Here is a 25,379-nt window from a genome sequence, read left to right on the forward strand (position 1 = left end):
AGTGAAAAAATATCAAAATAATCAAAAAGAAATATAATTTTAAAAAAAATCAGGTTTATTTCAAGTAGAAAACTTCCAAGCAGCGGCAACGCTCCCTGTTCCCACTGCACCTGAACACATCACTCCTCCTGGATTAATACGAGGATCAAATGAATCTATAACAACAGCTGGATGCAGGAGTCTGAGCTGCGGTGGCCCCTGGAGGCCCCTCTCATTATGTGGCATTTTTACCCACAATGCATTATTCATCCACACATCTGATGTGTCTGAGAGCAGACTCGCCGCCGCTTGCTGGGATATAAAGCTAAGCCTGCTGGGGGCGGCGGCCCCTGACGGAGGCCCCTGGAGGTCTGAGGCCCCGCCGACACATCAGGAGGAAGGAATAAAACAGTCAACACGTATTAAAGAGGGAATCCTTCCTGTTTTTTAAAATGACCCGAATATCTGCTGAATCTGCTTCACCTGCAGAAATAAACACAAACATTGAAGCAGGTAAACGTCTCGTTAAGATTCAGATCTCTTCAGCTACAAAGACCTGGCTGAGCGAGCAGCAGGAACACTGTAACAACAGTCACACACTACAGACGAGTCACAACATCCAGTTATAATAAAACAGTACAGATACAAATGATTTACTGTTTGAAGTAATGTTTCAAGCAAAAATCAGCTTCTTGTGTTGTGAATATTTTCTGATTTTACAGTAAACTCAATATTTTTTTTGAACTGTCGGTCGGAGAAAACAAGACATTTGAAGACGTCACCTTACTGGACTCTGCAAACTTGTGACAAGCATTTTCTATAATATTCAAACATTTTATAGACCAAATGATTAATTGATTAATAGAGAAAATAATCAGTATCCTTGTACTCTTTGCACTGTTTTGCTTTTTTTGACGCCTTATTTTGTTGTCTTTTTGCACTTTTTTGAACTTTGTGCAGCATATTTCCAGCCTCTATATTTATATTCTGGGGCTCTACTGGAATAAAAACTCCTTATTTATCTTCTACTGGTCCTTTATGCAGCCCCTCAGTTCAGCCTCTGTCTGAAACAGGCCGTTTTAGCTCCTGTCTCTTTAAGGCCCCGCCTCCTGATGAGCCCACTCTGTTCTGATTGGTCAGCTTTCAGGAAGCTTCCTCCGGCTCTGGAGGCTACGTAAACAAACTATAGTAGCAGGATTTCACTTCTTTTTCTCCTTCTTTACTCCAAATGTCAACTTCTGTACATGTTGAAGCTGAACAACACATGGAAACACCTTAGCAACCACCTGAGCAAACAAGGTTGCTAAGGTGGTTGTCAGTAAAGTAGAAAAAAACATTACAAATAAGTCTTCAGGGCAGGTTGAAGCCCTGACGTTTGACTTGCAGGCAGCATTTCTACATATGTTCAACTCAAGTTTAACATCCGACATCAGAACTAAATAAATAACAGAAAACCACTAAAAGCAGAGGATGTCTGTTTAAATGTTGAATGTACCACAGAAACATGGTTTCATCCCTACTGCGTACATGAGTTGACAATAAAGTCGTGTTGAGTGTGATGTTGCAGCCCTGCTACAGTGAAACTGCAGTGATGGACGTTCATTTACTACCACCTACAACATGCATCAAAGAAACACGTAATGTTTGAATATCGTTCAGTGTTTCTTGATGAGAACAGATTTGTGTCCTCAGACAGTTTCCTGCTCAGCTCTGCTTCACACACACACACACACACACACACACACACACACACACACACACACAGCCTGAGGTCAGTTCAGGGAGGTGGGAAATGAGCGACAGGAAGCAGGCGCTTGGCCCCGTCTGACCTCGTCTGATTTTTCCACAGAGTGTGTGTGTGTGTGTGTGTGTGTGTGTGTGTGTGTGTGTGTGTGTGTGTGTGTGTGTGTTGCAGGACTGTTTCTCTCTCTGAATGTTGCAGCAGTTCAACTAAACCTGCAGACACATAAAACCAGAACAGATGAAACACAGTGAAGCTTCTACACAAATAAAATAAATATACAAGCGAAACATGAGTTTTAGTTTAAGCTCGCAGCACTGAACTGTTATAAACAACTACTTTAAAGTGCCAGTACGCTGAAAACTATACATGAACAGGTGGAGACAGATGTATGGAGTGCTGCTTGGGTGTAGAGAGGAGTCTCTTCAGTTTGTGGATCCTACTAGTTTAGAGTTATAGATGGTGATACATTTAAAAAGCTTTAATACTTCACGGCTACTCAGTCATAGTTAAAAACATGCCTACATGTTTCAGCCATTAATGTCTTAATCAGTGTGAGAACAACATGGTCGCCTTTAGGCTGCTTCCTGTATATGTTGGCAAGTAGTCACATGTAAAGTACAGGTAAAGTCACATGACAGACACAGTTCAACAGAGGAAACGATCTTTCCTTCAGTTTGTGCTTTGTTCTCCCAGTATAATAAAAACAACAGTTCTGTTAGAGAAGTTCTTCCAGATGCTCCACCAGCAGCAGCTTCAGCAGAGCGTCGACCCTGAATCATGAAGTGGTGAAGAGTCACATCCCCCCCCCGTAGAGATCAGAGCAGGAAACCACAAGTATGGAAATTGTAATCATTGTGGTTTTATGACCGATAACAACTACTTTACTGTTATAACATCAGGTCGTAAGTATAACATTAAGTCATTTATAAATTGCAATACCTCATATGTGTTTACAGACTCCAGTGTCCATGTGGTTGTTTTTATACTGAGAGAACAAAGAGCAAACTGGCCGAACATTAACATGCTATAAGAACTGGCAACCCCCAACACCCCACGGCTCTACGTCATAGAGAGACTGACCTTCTCTGAAGATATCAGGCAGAGAACATCTAGCAAACTCAGTGACTCAGAGACAGATTACAAAGAGAATCAAATACCCTGGTTTGAATGAGGAACTTCTCTCCTTTTCTGTAATTGTTTTTGATTGTAATTGTTTTTGATTTAGGTTTCTGGGTTCTTTGAACAGCATCATGTGCTTCTCGCTTGTGTTTACTGAAAACTAGTAAATTTGAATGTTTTTTATATATATTCTTTTGTTAGTTTATTGCTGTTTTTTGCTTTGATATGTAAACGTTTAGATGTGTGGTTTCCTCTGCTGAACTGTGTCTGTCATGTGACTTCACCTGTCCACATTAATCATGTGACTATTTGCCAACATATACAGGAAGCAGCCTAAAGGCGACCATGTTGTTCTCGCCCTGATGAAGACCTTAATGACTGAAACATGTAGGCATGTTTTTAACTATGACTGAGTAGCTGTGAAGTATTAAAGCTTTTTAAATGTATCACCATCTTTTCTATAACTCTAAACATTATAACATTGTTGGAAACAAAAATAACCACAACAAACTATGAGCTATAATAGGACGGATTGGGACAATGAATGAGTTAAAAGACATGACACCCACCTCTCTCATCCTGTGGGAGATGTCGGTTTCATCTCTTTTCACCATTCGTTATCATAATCCATCCTATTATTTATCACAGAGGGTAAAAGGGATTTATAGTTGGGACCACAGAAGAAGAAATGAAGGAGGATGGTCTCTGAACTTACACAGACACCTCCTGGGATTGGAGATCTTCCCTGTCAAGTACTGTAATCCGACAGGTTTTGTGTGATTATACAAACGAGGTTATGGTTCATATGGTTCATCTCCAGTGTGTTCTGAGTCATTTCATGTCGTATTCTGATTGGTTGGTTTGCAGTCGTAGCGGTCGTCACATTTTGTCTCAGGTCGTCTTTAGTCTCTAAAACTCCAAACCAGTCGTCAGTGGACGAGTCCCAGTGAGAACCAGGAGATTTCACCATGTTCCTTTCACAACTGTCGACTTTCTAATCTTTCAGTCTTTTCAGGATGAGTTCCTGTGGTTCAACAGTTCCACAAGACAACGCAAGAGAGAAAACAATGATTTCTAAATGTAATCAACCTACGTAATGTGGATATATTATTAACTGAGTTTCTTCTTTTCTTTGATATTTTCAGTCTCAGTCTGTCTCGTTACCTCCTTCAGTGTTTCTTCATTAACTTTTAAAGCAGCAGACTGATTTAAACTGTGTGTCTGTTTGTCTTCAGTCATAACTCTGTTTGATGTCTTTATTAGTCCTCCATCGTTTGTCTCCCTTTTATTTCCTCCTTCAGGCTTCAGGTTCATGTAAACATGGAAATAGTACTTTTTCTCAGTACTTCAGTGTTTTTATTGTTTTCTTTCATATTCTACTGGATGTGTTTTACTGTATTTTGGTCATTTGTGTCTGAAAACCTTTTATATAATTTAATATATGTTTTATATAATTATATTTATATATTCAGGAACATTTGGTAACAAGTAAAAAGTCTCTCTCAGGTTTTCTCTCCAGTGAGGTTGATGGTATTTGACAGAAACATGAAACGATGAGCTCACAGCAGTAAACACAGACTCTTTGTCCTCCGCTGAAGCTAAAATGAGCTTTTCTGTCATCAAGGCCTTAAAGATGACGCAGCCGGAGCTTTAAACTCATCCACAGACGAGAACATCACAGCACTCGGCTCATATTAGCACGTCAATCACAGACTGTGATGTCACTGTCCAACGCCGCCGCCGCCGCTGATAATAATATAATGTTGTGAAGAAACTCAGACTGACCTTTAATCCAAAGACTCATCAGACTGAAACTCTGAGCTGTACTAGATGTAAACACTGAAAAAAATCTCCCTCTGAAAGAGACTTTCTGTCTGTTTTTCAGTCTTATTTTCCTCAAACAAACAAAATGATGTCAAAGTTTCCAGTAAACGTCAAAATGTTTGAAAATGTTGAGTGAATTTCTTGGTTAAAGTGACTTTAAACAACTTTATGTCTGATAGTAAATGCAAGGTTGGATCAGACAGAGAGACGAGCTCTCTCCAGTGTGGTTAAGGTTAGGTTGAGGTTAGGTTAAGGTTAGATTGAGGTTAGGTTAAGGTTAGGTTAAGGTTAGGTTAAGGTTAGATTGAGGTTAGGTTAAGGTTAGGTTGAGGTTAGGTTAAGGTTAGGTTGAGGTTAGGTTAAGGTTAGGTTGAGGTTAGGTTAAGGTTAGGTTAAGGTTAGGTTAAGGTTAGATTGAGGTTAGGTTAAGGTTAGGTTAAGGTTAGGTTAAGGTTAGATTGAGGTTAGGTTAAGGTTAGGTTAAGGTTAGGTTAAGGTTAGGTCTCGCAAGAGTTTCACAAATCGTCCCTCCGGTTGATCCAATCTTGTCTGATTAACATGTTGTATTTGGCTAACAAGCTAGCACCCAGTGGTTGTTAGTCAACAAGTAGCTCTAATGCTAACTGCTGCTAAAACCAGAATAATTCTTTTTATGTTTCTGTTTCTACATGAACAACATACAACATATGAATCAGACAGACATGGAGGTGTTGAAGGATGGATTATTTCTTATTATGATGGAGCTAGGCTAGCAGTGTCTGTGCTAAACTAGGCTAAACACATCCTGGACCTACATGGTCCTTTAACAAGCTACCATGTTAGCTAGATAATAGCATCAGTCACTATTTCTACATATTCTGCACACTAATGTTAGCATTAGCTTGCCAGCTAATGTTAGCATTCTTCAACATCATTTTAACATCTTTTATCGTTTAGCACTCAAGATTTAAATTAATCATTGCATTGTTGTGTTTTGAACTGCCTGAACATCAGCTAGCAACAGATAAGCTAACATCAACTAGCTTTACCAAACATGTTGATCATGCTAGCTGTTTACTGGCTACACTGGCTGAACTGGAGATGTGCAGTAAATCAACACAGAGCTGTTGGAGGGTGGATTGATAACATTGATCATGTGATCAGGAGAAAACAATCTAATATAATTGATTATATATATTTTATTTATGCTATATTTGTGAGTTGTCTGTGTTTTGTGCTGCTTTGTATGTGCTTTGTTGTTGAGGTTCATGTTGTAATGTGTCTACAGTGTATCTATTATTGAGTCTTGTGCAGTTTTATCTGTTTATCTGTATTTTACTGTTGAGTTTTATGTATTTGAAAAGCCCACAGGGACAAACTAGTTCAGGTTATAAATACTGTGGTATGTGGTGTTAGTGGATGTTATATATATATTTACATTTCTACATCAGGACAAATCTTAAAAATGAATATTGAGCATCACAGAAACATCACGTTCATGTTACGATGTGTGAAAACAGAATAAAGTTAAATCCACTCTTCTTACAGTGTGAAGTCTCACACACACACACACACACACACACACACACACACACACACATTCCCAAAGCTGTGAGATACGGTCTCTGAATATTTAGGTCAAGTGTTTTCAAATATGTCTCCTTGTTAGTGAAGCTCTGAAGGAGAAAAAGAAGCAAGTTTAACGAGACGAACAGAAGAAACACTTTGTGGTCAAAGTATCAACAGAAAACATCTACGGAATAAAAATATGAATGAGTTCATCAGTAAATTAAGTGAAATAGATCATCTTTATATACAGTAAGTAAATACAACTATCCCCCCGACCTTCTCCCTGAACGCAGAGTTCACACTGATTGCAAAGTGAATTTTTGGCCTTCGGCATCAAAGGACGAGTTCACAATGTTTCCGGTCTGTAAACCAACAGTCAGTCAAATGAACATTAAAGCTGTTTTTCTTGCTGTAATCATTCCTCCTGTTCATACTGACCATTAGAAGATCCCTTCATAATGACCTTACAATGGAAGTGATGGAGGACAAAATCCACAGTCCTCCTTCTGTGCAAAAAATGTATTTCAAAGTTTATCTGAAGCTAATATGAAGCTTCAGCATCCAAATGAGTCAAATCAAGTAGATATCTTTCAACGTTACAGTCAGTGCCAAAGTTCCTCTTTTGGGCAAATATCCACTTGATATGACTAACTCAGACTGATGAAGCTGAATAGAAGCTTCACACAGACTTTTAATGACTGTGTGGACACACTGTGGATTTTATCCTCCATCACTTCCATTGAAAGCACATTTGAAGGATCTTTTAATATCCAGTATGAACAGGAGGAATGATTACAGACACCTGACTGCTGCTTTAACACACTGGAATAATTGTGATCCCGTCCTTGAACCACAGAGGCATCAGATCAGAAATTGCTTATAAAATTGTTTAGTTCAAGGACAAACGTCGTATTTTCACGCTGCTTATTTACACGACTAAACCTCCCTGAACTCAGTGACTCAGATTCTTCTTCTTCTTCTTCTGTCTGCGGTCTGACGGCTCGTCTGTTTAGTCTCGTCACTTCAGCCTCCTGATAATCAGCAGCAGTTGAGAAAACATGCTGAGCTTGCGGTCTGCGCTCCCATTCGCCGCCCCCCCCCCCGATCCCCGCCCCCCCCACGACCCCCCTGAGACTCCTCTCGGACGGAGCCGCGACTTCCAATCGAGCCACAGCTTTGCATTCTGGGTAATGTAAACAAACAGGAGACAGAGATCTTTAACTCCGACCTGCAGACTGAAAACATTAAAGATCAAACTGAGCTTCAAAGTTTATTCTTCACCATGGAAACAGAGAAGTCTCAACTCAAGGTCCACTTACTTACTGGCTCGTTCTGGGGGTTTCGACCACATCACATGAGCTTCATCGGCGGACGTTTTGCTCGGTCGTCACTAAACTGCAGATGTTCAAACTTTACATGTTTGTGAGCACTTGCTCTGCAGCTTTCTACCACATCACATGGTCTTCATGATGCCTGTTCTGCAGCTTTCTACCACATCACATGGTCTTCATGATGAGATGCAGTTTGCTCAGCTGTGGAAGTTCAAACTTTCCTTAAAGTGCTCACAAATATATAAAGTTTATATATATAACATCTGCTGATGAAGCCCATGTGAAATGGTAGAGAGCTGCAGAAGAAGCTCATAAGTGGACCTTGAGTTGAGATTTTTCTGTCTAGACTGTTTACAAATTTAAAAAAAATCAACATGTGAAACAAAATCTTTTCTTTCTTGCTGACGGCGATAAAATCGTCATAATTTTTAACGTCTGATACAAACAGATGAAAATAAACTGACAGGATGTTTCTTCTCTGTCATGATGTTCACTAATTAACTGTGTCGCACTGACACACAAACATGATTCTTGATGTTCAGACGTGTCACAAACACAGAAACACACACGATGATGAAGAGGATCAGTTAAACCTGCTCCAGTTAATCCGGGTTTTATTCTGATCGTGAGGTGATTAAATCTGCCGATCAGACTGCTGACGCTGGTGTGAGAGTCGCAGTGTTTGGGTGTCAGACGCTAAAACATCCCAAATAATCTGATTTATCATCAGACAGTCTGGACGACTCGTCTGAGCTTGTTGTTTTCCGCACGTGTCGGCAGTTTATAGAAGATTCAACTGTTTTTACTGCAGTTTGAGACATTAAAAGCAGGATTCCTTCTATTTATTTATTATTTTTATTTATTGTAATTCTGTTCATCTTGTATAAACTTTTAGCTTCTTACTTCCTTCTCCTGTTTGTTTAAATTCATGTACAACTGAATATATGGAAGTAAAAGTGTGACTTTGTGCACAAATATAATAATTTTAATTTGCAAACAAGTAAAATAAAAATTAAAAGGTTGTTTGTTGAAATTGATTAGTGTGATGCAAAAGTCAGACTCATTAATAATTAATAAGACTAAATTAATTGATCACAGTTCAATAAGTGTACGTTTTTAACTCAATGACTTTCAAGGATTGCCTAAAAACATCCCATAACTCTTGACTTTCATCCCTGCAGATGTTTATAGGCTTGATTCAGGTTATCAATTTATTTATCAGTTTCTTATAGACCTGGAACCTCCTCAAGGATTCCTGGAACATCCTTAAAGACATCCAGAGACCTTCAAGGACCTGCAGAACTATTTCAAGGAACTTTGTAGAATTAAAATACTTTTGGTATCTCCTAAAGATCCCATCAAGTTTTAGTTTTTTTACAACTAACTGAACAATAAATCTGACATGTTGACTTATGAATTATTAAAAACAGATATTATTTGTTTTTAAAGCAAACCAACATCTGAGGCAGGAAATCACAAATAACAGGTTAGTTTTTCTTATGTTGAAAGACTTCAATCAGTTAAAGATCAATAGGAACCTGTATATATATGTATATATGTATATATAGATATAGGAGGCTCTCAACACCATATTGGAACTTGGAAGTCTTTTCAAGGACGGTCAGATGAACTCAATGACTCCTGACTGAAGTAACATTAAATAAAAGACCTTTAAGGCTCTTGTTCACTTCCAAAAACCTTTCCAGGATCTCATTTATCTCCATGGCAACTACTGACCTTTCCTCAGCACACCTGGACACAAGAGGCCCTCCAAGGACCTGTCCAATTGTCTCAAGGATCCTTGAAACAATTGGACAAAAACGTTAAAAGTTCACATAAAAAGACCCTTGAAAATACTTGACAGATCCTGGAATCCCAGTTTCAATCTCAGTATTTAAACCAATGTGGACGAAGTTCTTAGAAATAAAGCTGCAAATAATCATTATTATCATTATTGTTAGAATTTCCCAGAGTGAAAGTGACGTTTTTATGTCTTATTTTGAAAGACCAATTTTATTTTGAAACCAACTCATTTTTTTGGCCTTTTTTGCTTAAAAGAACGACGCTGATCAACTAATTGTTGCAGCTCTGCTTCGACTTCATCTGCTGATGAAAGTTATTTGTATTCAGAGATTAAAGATCAATAATCAAATGGGAGCAGTTGACCTGACTCAGTTCCAGCTGATTTATTCAGTCGTCAACATACAGACAAAAGTTTATCGCAGTTTCCCCTTCTGCTACAAAAAAACTTGGGGATGGTCCTTTATTTTTATTTTTTTTCCTTTCTTTTCTTTTATATTGCACAAAAATAATGAGCAAAAAACAAATATGTGCCGCTGATGATACAAAAAAAATAATGTAACAGAAAATCCAGTTTCTCTCCTGCTATCAGGGACTCACTCACACCAAATATACATAAACTCCTAAATCTCAACTATTTTACACAACATATACAATCCTGCTCTGGTACCGTTTATCCCAAACTGTCTGTCTTACACTCCTTTAAAACAACAGCAAGGCATTAAAGCAAGGCAGGCGGCTGGGATCTGAACCCTCACATGCTCAGTAACAAATAATAATCTTCAAAAACAGTCAGAATGAAAAGTGGTAGAAGAAGAAGAAGTGCCTGAAAACACCTTTGACATTCCCTTTGACTGTACAAAAATATGCCTGAAAATAGTTTTACTTCTTGATTTTTTTTTTTTAAAAAGATGAGGTATGTTTGGTTATGTAGATATCAAAACATGCTTCCTGTCATACCTGTGGGGTTCAGGGTTTTAAACTCAACATTTTATGATGTTTCCCCAAACCTGGAGGGAGCCAGAAATAATAAAATAATATAAAAAAGGGAGGTTAAAGGTGGGGTTTCACATAAAATAGTCCTGCAGTTATAGTCCTGGTGCTGGGGTGGGGGTGGGGGTTAACCATCCTGATATTAGTGTTATTTAAAGTCATTGTGGGTCTGGACGGGAATGCATAGTTCGGGTTCTGGTTCACACCCGAGCAACAGAAAACTAAATCCATAAAACCCTGTTGAGGTGATTTAAATTCATTCATTTTTGCAGAAACACCGCTGTGTTCAGTCCGGGGATCTCCCAAAGCAGCTCCCCGCCTCCCCCTCACTGAGCCCGAGCAGCACCTGCCCCACCCCCCCGGTCCCTGACTGGCTCTGGAGCTCCAGAACCGGCTCCGGAGCAGATGAGGCGGGCAATAATAATAAAGATAAAGATAATCCTTCCATCTGCTCGGGTCTGGTATTGATAACCCTTCTGTGGATCAATAAGTGAACACCAGGTCGGAGAAGTTGGCCTCCAGCCAGTCCCCGGCGATCATCTCGCTGAGCTCCGGGGTGCAGTGATCCGGGAAGTCGAAGTGGGAGCCGAGGCTGCCTTCACTGCCGCACGAGTCCAGGTCTTTATCCACCAGCGACAGGCTCAGGTTCCCCGCGGCCGAGCTGCACGACGAGGTCCACGGCTCGGAGGAGGCGTGGAGGCCGGCCAGGAGGCTCAGGGAGAAGTCGGCGCCCTCCCCCGGGAGGAGATCATCCAGGTCCTCCCCGCAGCAGGAAGAACCGCAGCCGGAGCGGGAAGAGGATGCTGGGGAGAGGGACGCCGGGTAGGAGGTGGTGCCGGAGCCCTGCCGGGTGATGTTCTTGAAGCTGTAGAAGAGTCGACCGGACGGCTCGTACATGCCGGTTCCCTCCGGTTCGGCCGCCGGGACCTTAGCGAAGCTGTACCGGGCCGGCTCGTCCTCCTCCTCCACCTTAAACTCCTGCTCCTCCTCAGAACTCTCCTCGTCGTCGTCCTCCTCCTCCTCGGAGTCGGTAAAGTCCCGTTTAACGAGCTTGCTGGTTTCAAAGCTGGTGGTCAGCACGTACCGGTACCGGGGGTCCGGGTGCTGGGGGAGGTGGCTGCCCGCTCTGCCGGGACCGAGCACCGGTTTAACGTTACTGGGTTTCAACTTCGAGAATTTCTTGGCGGCGGCGGGGTTTTTATTCCCGGGTCTGACTGTAGTTTTCTCCGGGGACTGAGCGGCTGGTTTCCCTGCAGCAAACGCGGCACAGCCCTCCGTCTTGGGCTTCTTTTTGGGCCGGTACTTGTAGTCCGGGTAGTCAGCCATGTGCTTGAGCCGGAGCCGCTCCGCCTCCCGGATAAACGGCGTCTTTTCGGCGTCTTTTAACATCTTCCACCGCTTCCCGAGCCGCTTGGAAATCTCGGCGTTGTGCATGTCCGGCGACTGCTCCATGATCTTCCTCCTCTCTATCTTGGACCACACCATGAACGCATTCATCGGCCGTTTGATGTGACCAGACGCTGTTTTACACCAGTCCGGCTTCAGCGGCACCGGGCTGCACGCTGAGGCCGCCAGAAGCTCTCTGTCGTCTGGGTCGGTCACCTCGCGGGACCCGGTGTTAATCCCCGCCCCGCCGTGCTCCGTCTGCTGAACCATGGTCCGAATTTATGTTTAAAACGGACTAAAACTTCCCCCCTAATACTTTCACCACTTTATTTCTCGTTTTTACTTCTTTAGTTCTCGCTTTTTCGTGTTTTCCAGCCTCTACTCGTCTTCACACCGAGAGCATCTCTCTCTATTCAAACTTCCAAACCGGCGTCTTATTAACCGGCTGATCATGCGCGCAACGTTACCGCCCTCAGCCAATCACCACTCCTCTTCTCCAAAACCTTCCCGCCTCCGCAGGACTCTCAGCCAATCACAGCTCTCATACTCTCCCGGCGCGCCCGCCCACCAACGTCTAGCCGTTACTTTAATTCGATTTCAATTGATAAATCATTACAGTGAAAGTAATGTGTTTTTATTGGTGTTTAGCGGTATTAAATCACAGGATCAATATTTAAAAGCCTCCGGCTCAAAGTAAACACGTTTAGACGGAATTTCCTCACTTCTTCCACGTTTTTTCACCCTGTTTGTGTGACAGTTTATAAGCAAATTCAGCCTGTGTGACATGAAAGATTAGATAGAGTGGAAATAATGTAAATATTCAAATTTTTATCATTTTTTTTATGTTGAGTGAAGACACAGAATGTATCTTAACAGCTGAGGAAAGGAAAAATAATACGATTAAATGCTGAATTAAACATAAAATTTGACATTTTGTGCAGTTTTTTAGGATATAATTCACCAGTTGTTCCCAAAATGGCGTCCAGAGACTTCCAGGGATCTGTTAGCAGATTCCAGGAATTTAAATAAGCTTTAAGTCCTGCAATGATCCTTGAAATTGGTTGTAAGGGTCCTTGGGGCCCCTCCGAATGTTCTTAAGGATGTTTCAGGAGTCCTTGAGGAGGTTTTGGAGGTTTTGAAGGGGTTTTCTGTCAGCAGGTGTCTGAATAAAGCTTTACCAGACAGTTTATTCCCAGGCTGAATCCAGGACGTCCTGATGTGAATCAACCAGGTTTCCTCCAAAAACCTCCTGCAGCTTTCACCAACAGAGGGCGACTAGAGAGAGAGAGAGAGAGAGAGAGAGAGAGAGAGAGAGAGGTAGAAACAGATGCTTGTTTTACCTCCGTTAATGAGCTCATTAATGTCCTGCAGTGATATGATCTTTATCGTCTGGATGTTCTCATTCATCATCTATTTGCATGTCTGTGGATCATAAAACACAACTTTATTATAATCAGTCATTTACAGAAATCAGATATTACATTCAAACAGTGTTTGATGCTGTTTTCATGTTGTTACTTCATAGTTTCTGGTTTCTCTCTGGTCCTTTCTTGGTGTTTATTCATCTCTTCAAGACATAGGAGTGAAAAATATAAATCAGTGAATTTGAATCCGTTTGTGTCTTTCCACTGACTTGGTATTGTTTCATATCGACTTTAGTTTTTATTTTCTGTTAAGAGCGGTCTGAGCGGCCCTCACTGTCTGCTTCTGTTGTTTTGTGGATGAAGTGTGAAACCAACACTTCAATTATAACCACAGATAAATAAACCTGATAGGAGACAAATATGAGCTCCCTGATTCCTCCCATCTTCAGTTTATATACTGGAATAAAGGTTTGCAGTCTGATAAACTGATCAACCACACGTTCATTTAGGAATATGCAACTCAAAACTGTATCCTGACGCTCTTGAAGACAAGACCACAAACTCAGGATGCACCTTAACGTCCTTTAACAGCGTTTGCTTCCAAACAAACGCTCAGTTCATTTAGAACAAACCAGTCGACACACAGTAAGACTGAGGCCAGTTTGTAATCCACCAATTAACGTGTGCTCACAGCAATAAGCTTTCAGCAAGCAGTTAGCGCTCAGTGGACTTTGTTTTCCCGGGTTTTGTGTTTCAGGCTGCACACAGGACACCACAACCCTCCGACTGCTTGAGATCTTTGTAGAAAAGATGGAAATAAGACATTATTTGTTGAGTTTAAAGCTTCATTGTTGACATTTCAAACAGTAGTTTGAATTTTTTTTTGTATAAAATAATCAAATATAAAGCAATATAAACAATTTCATCCATAATTTGATCACATTGATCGTCCAGCAAAAGGGTTGAATTTGACTTAAATTTTGCTGCAACAACATAGAGCATCATTCAGCAACACATGGATCAATGCACTGGTCAAATACATGCAAACTTGTTCATTGTGATAATTCTGCAAGTTGTCTTGCTAGCATCAAAACAGAGGTTGAAATTGTTAGTTTTAAGAACTTCCCATCAGTCCTCAGATACAATAAACTTCTTTCATAATGTTTTTAGTGTCATTATTCCTGTTTGACATATTCTGATGTTCCACTAATATAACAGCAGTTTAATTCAAATACTATATAATACAATACTTATTTTAAATGTTCTTGTATCTGTAGAACTGCAGAGAGACTTGTTCCTGTTGAAGCTTCTCCAGCAGTAAAATTAGATTTTTACATCTGAAAACAAACTGCAGAGCAGCTGCAGAGAGACAATCACTGCTGGTAATGTGGACTATTGATTAGAGAATGTGTGTGTGTGTGTGTGTGTGTGTGTGTGTGTGTGTGTGTGTGTGTGTGTGTGTGTCCATCCATTCACATAGATGAGCCGAGCCGTTACTGTGTTAATGGGGCTGTTGTTCTGTAAGCCGTCAGAGGTCAAAGGTCGAGCTGCTGCCAGCGGAGGTGAGAAACAGACCGGTTGTACTGAAAAACAGGACATGTTGAAAAAACTAATCAAATATATTTATACCACGACCACAGAGGATACTGTAATCTGATCGGCTGCACTTTATAGTACTTTTCAAAACAAAAGTTTAAAGAGTGACACAATAAAAGCATTGAGCACATGATATCGGATACGGAGATAACGTAAAACAAACATAAAAAATCCCAAAAAACATCAGTTAAGAAAATGAGTGAAGATAAATAAGTTTGCTGTAGATGCACGGAGAAGGAACGCGAGGGAAGTGTCCAAGAAGGGTCATGGGTGACACCATATTTGGTCCATTATCTGGAAAAGTGCAACTGAGGGGTGACACTTGGGTTTGTACAGAAGATGTCTTAATCCAAAATGCGCCTATTTGATATGGCATACTTTAAAAACACTTTAATTAATAATAATAATAATAATGATAATGATAATAATAGTATAAATAAGTAGCTTTATAAAGTGGTGTGTATAGAAAGAGTAGGAAGAGCAATAAGATACAACAATATAAAATAATACATCATAAAAACCACTACAGAACCATAACAATGAGAGATATTTAAGAACCACTATAGAAACTCATTAATTGAGAAATCCTCATTCCTGCCACCTGGAGATAAACTTTGGGAATAGAAAATCTCTCTTTTTCCTGATGATGACCTTGTTGAAGGCCACAAGCCCAAATATAAATAAGTTTGACAGATGAGTAAGGCTGAGACTTGTCTGCATGAAAGTGAAAAGATACATTAAATTAAAAAAAAAAGCAAATTAAAAGCGTTGAGATAGAAAATGAAAGAGGACCGAGGACGGAGCCTTGAGGTACTCCACAGTAAAGTTTATTCAGAGGTTTCTGAGAGTTATGAGCAAAAATCTACTCTGAACTGTGTCAATAACAATAACACAAATAAAACTTTATTTATATAACATATTTCATACAAAAGATGCAACACAATTTGTTTCGATATCTCATAAGAAGACAGATGAAATAAATAGAAACATTGAAAATATACTTAATTACTTTCTTAAACCAAGTGAAAAACTCTTAATTAAATAGAATCAAGTGTCATTTTTCTACATTATAGTGTTTTAACTGTCTTTTGATTATTAAAACTGATACAACATTTGTAGAAAAATATTGAAAATACTGGAAACAGGTTGATATAATCTCCTGGCAGATTATTTTTAAATAAAACTCATAAGACTCAATTATTGACTGGTTTTGTTTGTTATTTTTGGCTCACTGCCAAAAAAACAACCTTTTTTAAAATCAATTTTACAAAGAAGCAATAATGTTAGCAGAATATCTGAAAAAGTTGTAAACAGTAAAATCTCACATAACTGTCATTATTTATTTTATATTTTTAGTTATTTAGTTTATATTTTATATTATATATTTATATTTATTCATAAGTCAGTGAGAGTCGGAGCGTTTGGGCATTAGTTGTTGTTTTAATGTCGTATATTTTTCATTTAGAAATGTGATTATTGTGAATTATCACTTTTTGTTCCTGACAGGAAGTTACTTTTATTTTCACTTTGAGAATATTGTAGAAATTAGTGAAATGTTTCATCCTGCCGACTGATGTGTTCACTCTTTATTCAGATGGTTTGCAGTTAATGTCTGTTCATCACATGCAGCGTAAAAAACCCCACAACACCCCCCCCCCCCCCCCCCCCCCCTCACACACACACACACACACACATATTTATTTAACATGTGTATAAAAGGGGAGGGGGGGGCTGTTGTCAACACCTTAAACCCTCCTCAAACACACCGGCTGCATTTTAATGAGCTTTTACTGCGACAGTCTGACTGAAGAGCTTCAGATCATCTGCAGGAGACGTTTATGTTTAGTTGAGTGAATCTTTCTGGTTTTATTTAATCATAAAAAAATCATAATATTTAAAAAAAATGAAAATATAAACAGGCCAGTGAACACTGAAGAAGAATGTTTGAGCAGTATATGTGACAAAATAATCCCTAACTGACGTCCACTTTCTTGCTTTTTCAGATATTTCAACCACTTGTCATGAAGACTTTGAGATGTGGTTGAAAGCTCTGGAAGAGCTCAAGTGAGAAGCTGAACTTTAGTCTGAAATTATTTTGTCTCATGGAAGAAGAGCCAACTCCTCCCGCGCACTAAAAACCACAGGGTTAAAATTTTGACCCAGTTTGAGTCAAAATAGCAACAAATGTCTTGTTTCTTGTACAAAACGATGTGCAAACGATGACATCCAGAAGATACAGTTATTATTATTAACAATCAATAACAAAATGTGACATGTAAGGTTAAAAACAGTGGAGTAGATTATAACAAGCTTTAGTTTGGGTATATAACCCAACAGGAAGATAAAACCCTAACTGGGTAAAATGTTAACCCAGTGATTTTAATGTGAACATAAATTGGTGAACCAGTTACAGTTTCCTGTAACCAGTTAAAGAGCTTCCTGGGTCCTCGTCATCATCTGGTATTTCTCCTGATACTCTGAACAAAGCTGCTGAAGTCTTTTAATAATAGTAAGATATTGAAGAATAACTGAAAGGATTCCAAACATTTGTTGATTCATAACGTCATATAACGGTCCGTTGAGAGTCTTCCATAAAAATCTGCTCCATTCATTAAAACATGCAGCTTTTATTGTCCCTCGTGTAATAAATAAAAAGATGACGTCAGAACAGTTTCAATAAAGACAGAAAATATCTATCCCATGGTGCACTGGGGCTGCCGAGGAAGCACTTAGCTCTCTCAGTTCTTCTTCTTCGCGTCTTCTTCAGATTAAAGTTCAGATCCTGAATCTGCCTGAGAGGATGTATGGAGGCTGAACTCCTTATCTCAACACTAAAGGACGATGTATTTGTCATGAAGCTGCAGCGTCTCCAGCAGCAGAAAATAACTCTAATGATGATCTGATATCTGCTCAGACACCACAAATATCTCTGGACGTCTCCTCACTCCTCCCTTTAGAAAATCCCCAAAACGCAACTTCACATCTTATTCTTTTAGTGTGTTTTATATTTTATAGTTAGTGTTTGTTTCCCCTCTCAGCCCCAAATCTCATTCCTCCCCCCTTAAAGATAAAATCTTTTATCTTTTACCACAGTAACAGATTTCCTCCTGCAAACTGTTTTCCTCTGGTTTGAATCCTAACAAGATACAACATGTGAACCAGACACACTTGGAGCCTGATGATGGAGGCTAACAGTTTCCCCCTGCTTCCACTCTCTGTGCTAAGCTAGGCTAACAGTTTCCCCCTGCTTCCACTCTCTGTGCTAAGCTAGGCTAACAGTTTCCCCCTGCTTCTACTCTCTGTGCTAAGCTAGGCTAACAGTTTCCCCCTGCTTCCAGTCTCTGTGCTAAGCTAGGCTAACAGTTTCCACCTGCTTCCAGTCTCTGTGCTAAGCTAGGCTAACAGTTTCCCCTTGCTTCCAGTGTCTGTGCTAAGCTAGGCTAACAGTTTCCACCTGCTTCCAGTCTTTGTGCTAAGCTAAGCTAAAAGTTTCCACCTGCTTCCAGTCTCTGTGCTAGGCTAGGCTAACAGTTTCCTCTTTACTTCCAGTCTTTGTGCTAAGCTAGGCTAACAGTTTCCCCCTGCTTCCAGTCTCTGTGCTAAGCTAGGCTAACAGTTTCCCCTTGCTTCCAATCTCTGTGCTAAGCTAGGCTAACAGTTTCCCCTTGCTTCCAGTCTCTGTGCTAAGCTAGGCTAACAGTTTCCCCTTGCTTCCAGTCTCTGAGCTAAACTAGGCTAACAGTTTCCCATTGCTTCCAGTCTCTGTGCTGAGCTAAGCTAACTCCATCTGAAACAACTGAAAACAGAAAAAAAGATGATTTTACAGAAAACTGTTGGACCGCTCCTTTAAAACCACAATTTCCGCGTTAAAGACAGAATCCTCCACGTCCACCTTAAGAAAGGTTTTTCTAACCTTCTTGTTGTTATAAAATAAACTCAAACACACACAGAGAATAACATAATGGATAATAAACAGTGCAGTGGCTCAGGTCACAGGAAAAAGTGTAAACACTGAATACATATGCCCATAGAGCACTATATTTCACACACACACACACAGATATATATATATATATGTATGTATATATGTTATATGCCATGTTAAAATCTGTAATATTGATAATAATAATCCAGCAAAAATCAAATAATTTCTTTAACCAAGTGACAGTTTGTGTTTGATTATCTCACCACACTGGCAGCTCATCTTCTTCACTTGCTGAGAAAATAAGACTTTTACGACTCAGTAATTCACTCAGTAACTTGTTGGGATGAAGATGTTTTTGCAGCAGAGGTGAAGATGAGACTCGTGTTTCATCTCCTTCCTCCACAGGAGCCTCGTCCTCAACTGAAACACCTGCAGCGTTTCTCCTCCTCCACTTCATCAGGACAGCAGGAACACCTCCACCTGAGTCACCAGGTGAGACCTGCAGAGAGAGAGAGAGAGAGAGAGAGAGAGAGAGCATGATGGATGGTGTGAGTCATGGTGAGGAAGAGGAGGAGGAGGAGGAGGTGGTGATTTCCTGCAGGTCGTCGCTCTCTGCTCTGTTATTTTTCATGTGAGGAGGAACAAGAAGGAGACGCACAGCAGCAGGAGTCACTCACCAGGTCAACAACACATGAGCACAAGTTATTAATAACAAGAGTGTTTATGCTATTAAGTTATAAATTCTAATATTGTGTGTAAAGTGAATCAGTTCTAAGTTTTAATAACATACATGAAGGTCTGTAAAACAGTTTCGGCACTTTAAATAAATCAGGCTCATCTTTGAACCTTGAAATGCATCTTTAAATACATAAATTATTATTTAAAACAGTTTTTTTTTCATTTTAGGGTCTGACTGTTGAAACAGGAAGCGTCAGATGTTCAGCGTCAGACTGACTCTCTGCGACACAAGAAAAGGAATAAAACTGCTTTTCTGTGTTTCTGCTGTTTGAAGCTGCTGCTCTCTGCAGCGATCAATACCAGGATCAATACAGAAGCAGAGAAGAGAGATGTTTACACTGTCGGCATGGACTGAATCTTAATGTGTCTTCACTTCTTACAGCAGCGGCAACACTACAGGAAACCGCAGACACGAGCAGAGGTCAGAGGTCACACACTTCCTGTCTGGACCGTCCTGCAGGATCGACACGTCAGAGGAGAGAAAAACAAGTCGGAGCTGAGACGAGTTTTACTTTTAGAGGACGTTGTGGTGATAAAAGAGAAGAGTCTCTGGCCAACAACACCAGAGTCGTTCTTATCAAGCTGATTGATCATTTTTCTGATCAGTTTATTTTTAATCAGTTATTTGACGATATAAAAAGAAGGTGTGATGTCATGATGGCGGGATGGCTGAGGGGGGGCGTGTCTCGCAGGCCGTCATCCTGCCTCCTGACCTCACTGCACAGACTCCAAATGATGTCACACAAGCAAGATGGCCGCTCCTGGAAAGATAGAGATATTTTGGCTTCACTTTTGCTCGCTTAGAACTAGAGACGCGTCGTCCATATTTATATCCAGTCAGTGGTTCTCATCAACAGTCAGATGACAAACTGAAATGTTGCTTCACCTGCAAAACCTTCACACTGTGTGGGTCAGTTTTTATTAATCTTGTATGTTGTGTTGACTCTAAATGTTTTAATCTTCCTTCCTGTGGATTTTACTCTCTCACTGAATGTAAGCGGTCGGTTTGTCCAGCGACAATCCCACTGAAGTTTATTGCATCTAAACACAATGTTGACAAAAAGAGAGAGAGGCAGCGCTGCTTTGTGCAATTCTACTATGAACAGGAAGTAAGAAGAGAAGAAGTCTGGAAGATGGAACAACCTGATCTGAAGTTTTCTGTCACAGCGTCTCAGTCAGACGACAGTTTAACCACAACATGTAAAATATCCTCCAGTAGAGTTGTGAACTGGGAGGAGATATTTTTGGTGCTGCTGGTTCTGGAAGTAAAACTCTCATTAATTTAAATACAGTTTGGATCAACATGAAACTCTCCTGGTTGAAGGTACAAGACTGTGGACATAAAGATTTCAGGGTAGAAGTTCACTACGACTCTTGAGGTGCATTTCAGCAAGAAACAGCCAATCACTGAGCTGAAAATTCTGTCACGTGTCGCTAACGGCGAGCGGAAGCTTAATATTACGACGCTGAGAAAACTGATTCTTTACTTTTAGTTTCTGGGTCCCTTTGAGTGAACTCAGTAACCATGACGACATGTTTTGTTTAATACTTCAGCAACGAAGCATTTTGAATTCGTTACGCTCCGATTCACACCTCTGACTGGCTTCTTCTCCATAGCAACGGCAGCCGAGGCTCATGGGTATTGTAGTATTCTCACAGACAAAACGTGATTTTCTGAGAGACAAAGTGTAAATAATGTAAACTGGTGTTAAAATATAAACCTGCAGGATCTTTACATTAACCAGGAGAGTCCTGAGATTCTGTGTTCAGTAACATCGAGGAGATTAAAGAAATATTTGAAATGAGAATTTCAATTTTGAGAACTAACAACTCTAAAACGTGCACTAGCATTTTACTTTATGCTAACCAGCGTTAGCTCAGGCTCAGAGGTTTAAGAGACTTCACACTGCTAGCTTAACTTATCAAGCTTTTAGTTTAGCACAGAAAAGAGTTCAGACACAGTAACTGTTAACCAGCTAACTAGAGATTAATATTGTCCCATAACTTGTTAGTTTAGAGCACAAACTGTATTCTTTTCAACAAACACTATCAAATGTTTGCCAGCAGCTGACAGCTAGCTTCATCTCAGGAGAGTCATGAGATTCTGTGTTCAGTAACATCGAGGTGATTGATTAAAGAAATGTTTGAAATGAGAATACAGAACGAGGAAAAACACTCCAGAAACCAGCAGCTGCTCACACTTTATAACTCTGTGCTGCTAGAAAAAATAAAACTAACAACTCTAAAACGTGCACTAGCATTTTACTTTATGCTAACCAGCGTTAGCTCAGGCTCAGAGGTTTAAGAGACTTCACACTGCTAGCTTAACTTATCAAGCTTTTAGTTTAGCACAGAAAAGAGTTCAGACACAGTTACTGTTAACCAGCTGACTAGAGATTAATATTGTTCCATAACTTGTTGGTATTCTTTTCAACAAACACTATCAAATGTTTACCAGCAGCTGACAGCTACCTTCATCCCAGTCTGATTTACAGCTTGTGTTGTGTTTATTGAACAAGTGTCAAAAGTAAAAATGGAGGTTTTATCAGCAGTTTAAAGTTCTCTCTAACAGGATCAGGAGAGTTTTCATCTGATTCAGCAGCTGAATGTTTCTGTGTTTCGGTTCATTTGTCGTCCACAATAAAGAGGAGCTGTTTCTTCTTTTGTGTTCCTGTTAACTGCAGCTTCATTTGCATCTGGATCCTCCTCAGAGCTGATTACGCATCACAAACCAGGAGTCGACAGGAGCCGCAGACGGATCAGAGCTGCTGTTGTTCAGGCCGGGACCTCGCTGACCTGCCAGGGAGGAAAAACATGAAGACAGAACATGTTGCTGGAAACTTTAAAAAACTGTTTTTCATGTAGTCTGAGCTCTTAAATATTATGTCGACTCATACACTGTCCTGCTGCCAGAAATGTGGATTCATCCACCGCTGAAAATAGTCCCCAACAAATGAACTATTTCCTCTTGTTTTAGGAAATGACTGAAGTACGACAGGAAACTACCAGCCGCCTGGTTTCCCTTCAGGTTTGATCCAACAGGAAGTCTGTAAAGTGATAAATAAAGTGTGAGGGGTCGAGTCGGGGTCAGCGTTTCCCCTCAGACACCGTGTTTAGTCTGAGAATCATTTCTGTGGGCTCACGGTCATTTCTTTAAATCTTTGTTTGTGTGTTTTTATTTGTTGTTCCTGGTTATTTGTTGTTATTTTTTTACAACGTATACTGCAGCAGCTGGAACCAGTTTGACTCCAGTAAATCTGCAGGATCCAGTTATTTGCTCCCAGTTTACTTACAGGCACAAAATTACACTTTGGTTTTATGGACAGGACACACACACACACACACACACACACACACACAGAAGCTTAAAATAAGTTTTTAATATATTGACTTTAAATAATCAGCAGCTGTTACACAAAAAGAAAAAAAAAATCAACTGAAAGACACAAGAAACTAAAAGAAGAAACTTCTCGTCTTCTTGTTTCTGTCTGTTCTCAAACTTCAGGGCTGTTAAATATTTTATATTGTTAAAGATTTAGTCGTTTTTTTTGTGGTTTCCTTCAAAAAATAACTGCACTTAAAATTAAATTAAAGCTACTTGGCTTCAATAATGTGACAGAAAAATGTAAAAAAAAAAATTTTCTTTTTGAAAACAAAGACAAATAAATATCCTGCATTCTGTTTATTCATTAATGGACATATTGTTTTGCTTTAACTTTGACTTTTGGTCTGTTTCTGTCGGACCAGTTGTTTGTTTGATTCCAGCTGTTTTCAGTGATTTTTTTTTTTTCATCAGCAGGGTTAATTGGAGGCTCATTTCCTGTCTGAGACGCTTTTAACCTGCAGAGAAATTTAAATGGGAACCACATGCTGAAACACACACACACACACACACACACACACACACACACACACACACACAGACTTACCCTCACACTAACCTTAAACCAAAGTCTTCACCCTAAAATGATTAATTTACGTTATGGTGACTTGATTTTGTGACTGTAAACAGAATTAAGTGTCTTTAACATGAGGCTACCTGCTGTTCCAACCTCAACACCAAACCTCACTAGTCCTCCCTCACTAAACTGTGTGTTCAGACGCAGCACGATTACACACAAACTCAAAGCAAAGACGTGAAAATTTGTGTTCTGTCCAAACACACCTTAAAGTGTTCGTATTCAGCTTTTTGTGGTTTCCTGTTATTTATATCCTGCTCTGATGTCGGATGTTAAACATGATCAAAGCTCCAAAACTTGAGGTGAACGTGTGTAGAAACGCTGCCTGCAAGTCAAAACTCAACCTGCTCTGATGCTTCATTTTTGATGTTTTTTTCTACCTTGCTGACGAGATGACATCAACTTGTCGCACATGCTCATAAACAGCTGTCTGTTCTGTAGCCTTGGTTGCTAAGGTGGTTGCTAAGGTGGTTGCTAAGGTGTTTCCATGTGTTGTTCAGCTCCAACATGTACGGATGGATTTGAGAAGTTGACATTTGGAGTAAAGAAGGAGATAAAGAAGTGAAATCCTGCTACTATAGTTTGTTTACGTAGCCTCCGGAGCCGGAGGAAGCTTCCTGAAGCTGACCAATCAGAACAGAGTGGGCTCATCAGGAGGCGGGGCCTTAAAGAGACAGGAGCTAAAACGGCCTGTTTCAGACAGAGGCTGAACTGAGGGGCTGCATAAAGGACCAGTAGAAGAAGAAATAAGGAGTTTTTACTCCAGTAGAGCCCCAGAATATGAGTCCTTTAAAGTGAGGAGATTTTTGCAAAAATGTAAACAACTTTAATGTCTAAAAGTCTAAAAGATCCTCAGTAAGATGAACACACAGCAGTGTTTGTGGTGTAAAGCTTACATACTGTTCGGGTCAAATTTGACCCATTTGTACATGTGAGAGCAGTAAAAACATCCTTCTAGCCTGACATTTTATGACTTTTCTGAAGTTGACCCACAATATAAAAAAAATATTTTATTTTTGTGCAGCTCATACACATTTTGTGAGTAGAGGATGTTCCAGGTTAAATCTGACCGTATTTATTCAAAGAAATGTTGTTGCATTCTTCACATTTAATGAAATTCCTTGAAACCATGATGGCCGTCATGTTTTAGGGAACATTGGATCAGAGTATAGTGTGACTGTGTAAGTTTTCTCTCTCTGCTCTCTGAAAGCTTCATTAAGGATTAATCGTTAGTTTATTAATGACTGATGGTGTTGATGAGTAGAGCAGATTTGTGATTCAGCAGTTTTGATATAGAGACTCGTTACTGTGAAGGTTCAGAGTATAAACAGGCTGTAAGAGTTAAACTTTAACTCGTCTTCCTCTCTGCAGAGTTCTTCCTCAGATGTAAATCTGACCTGGAGGTCTTTTCACATTCATGATGTGGTGATAAAAGCAGCTCCTCCTCGGTGTCATTAACATACACTGACCTGACCTGAGATCAGATATCAGCCAGCTGCTCACAGGAAACACAAACAGTTACAATAATGCAGGAAACACGTCATGAAAATAAAATAAATATCATCAGTTCTTTTGGTTCAGATTAAAACAAACAAACAAAAACAGACGAGTCAGTTCAGGACTGAGTGTTAAAGTCAAACTACAGTTTATAATTTTCATATTTCTGTCAGTTAAACTAACAACATCACGCTGTTTATCACCAACTTCATGTTTCATGTGGAAAAAACTGAATTTTCCTTTAAGTACATTTCTGAAACAAGCTCCTGGTTTATTGAACCTGCAGGAATAAATACAGACGTTCAGTGTAAAACGTTATTAAAACAGTTAAATCAGTCATTTCACCTGAACTACAAACCTGCAGACAGATTCAAGTTTTACTTCAGTAAAAGTTTTCATCAGTATATGTGAGTGATATGACCTGAAAGTTGATCTTTAACGCTGTTTGTGAACAAAAAAAGCTCAATTTTGGAGCATGTATGACAGAAAAAAGCTGCTTTTCAACTGTATTTTCATCCGTGTGTTTTTAACTTGATGATGAGTTTGGTCGACCTGAAGCCGAAACATCTGCCTGGA

General features: G+C 39.9%; 2 protein-coding genes across 4 annotated transcripts in view; one reads left to right on the plus strand and one right to left on the minus strand.

The window, feature by feature from the left end:
* The window catches only part of LOC137169671 (NACHT, LRR and PYD domains-containing protein 3-like), a 243,019-nt gene that overhangs the window by 98,810 nt on the left and 118,830 nt on the right, over nucleotides 1–25,379 (plus strand). The gene's annotated exons all lie outside the window — the stretch shown is intronic.
* On the minus strand, nucleotides 9,717–12,181 carry sox11b (SRY-box transcription factor 11b). Its single transcript, XM_067572755.1, has one exon. It carries the CDS (start codon nucleotides 11,992–11,994, stop codon nucleotides 10,822–10,824), a length of 1,173 nt encoding a protein of 390 aa, XP_067428856.1. The 5' UTR covers nucleotides 11,995–12,181; the 3' UTR covers nucleotides 9,717–10,821.

Source organism: Thunnus thynnus, chromosome 18 (assembly GCF_963924715.1).
Source record: "Thunnus thynnus chromosome 18, fThuThy2.1, whole genome shotgun sequence".
Taxonomy (NCBI): Eukaryota; Metazoa; Chordata; class Actinopteri; order Scombriformes; family Scombridae; genus Thunnus; species Thunnus thynnus.

Excerpts from the sequence above, each read along its gene's own strand:
- sox11b (XM_067572755.1), bottom strand. The coding sequence starts at position 11,994 with ATGGTTCAGCAGACGGAGCACGGCGGGGCGGGGATTAACACCGGGTCC.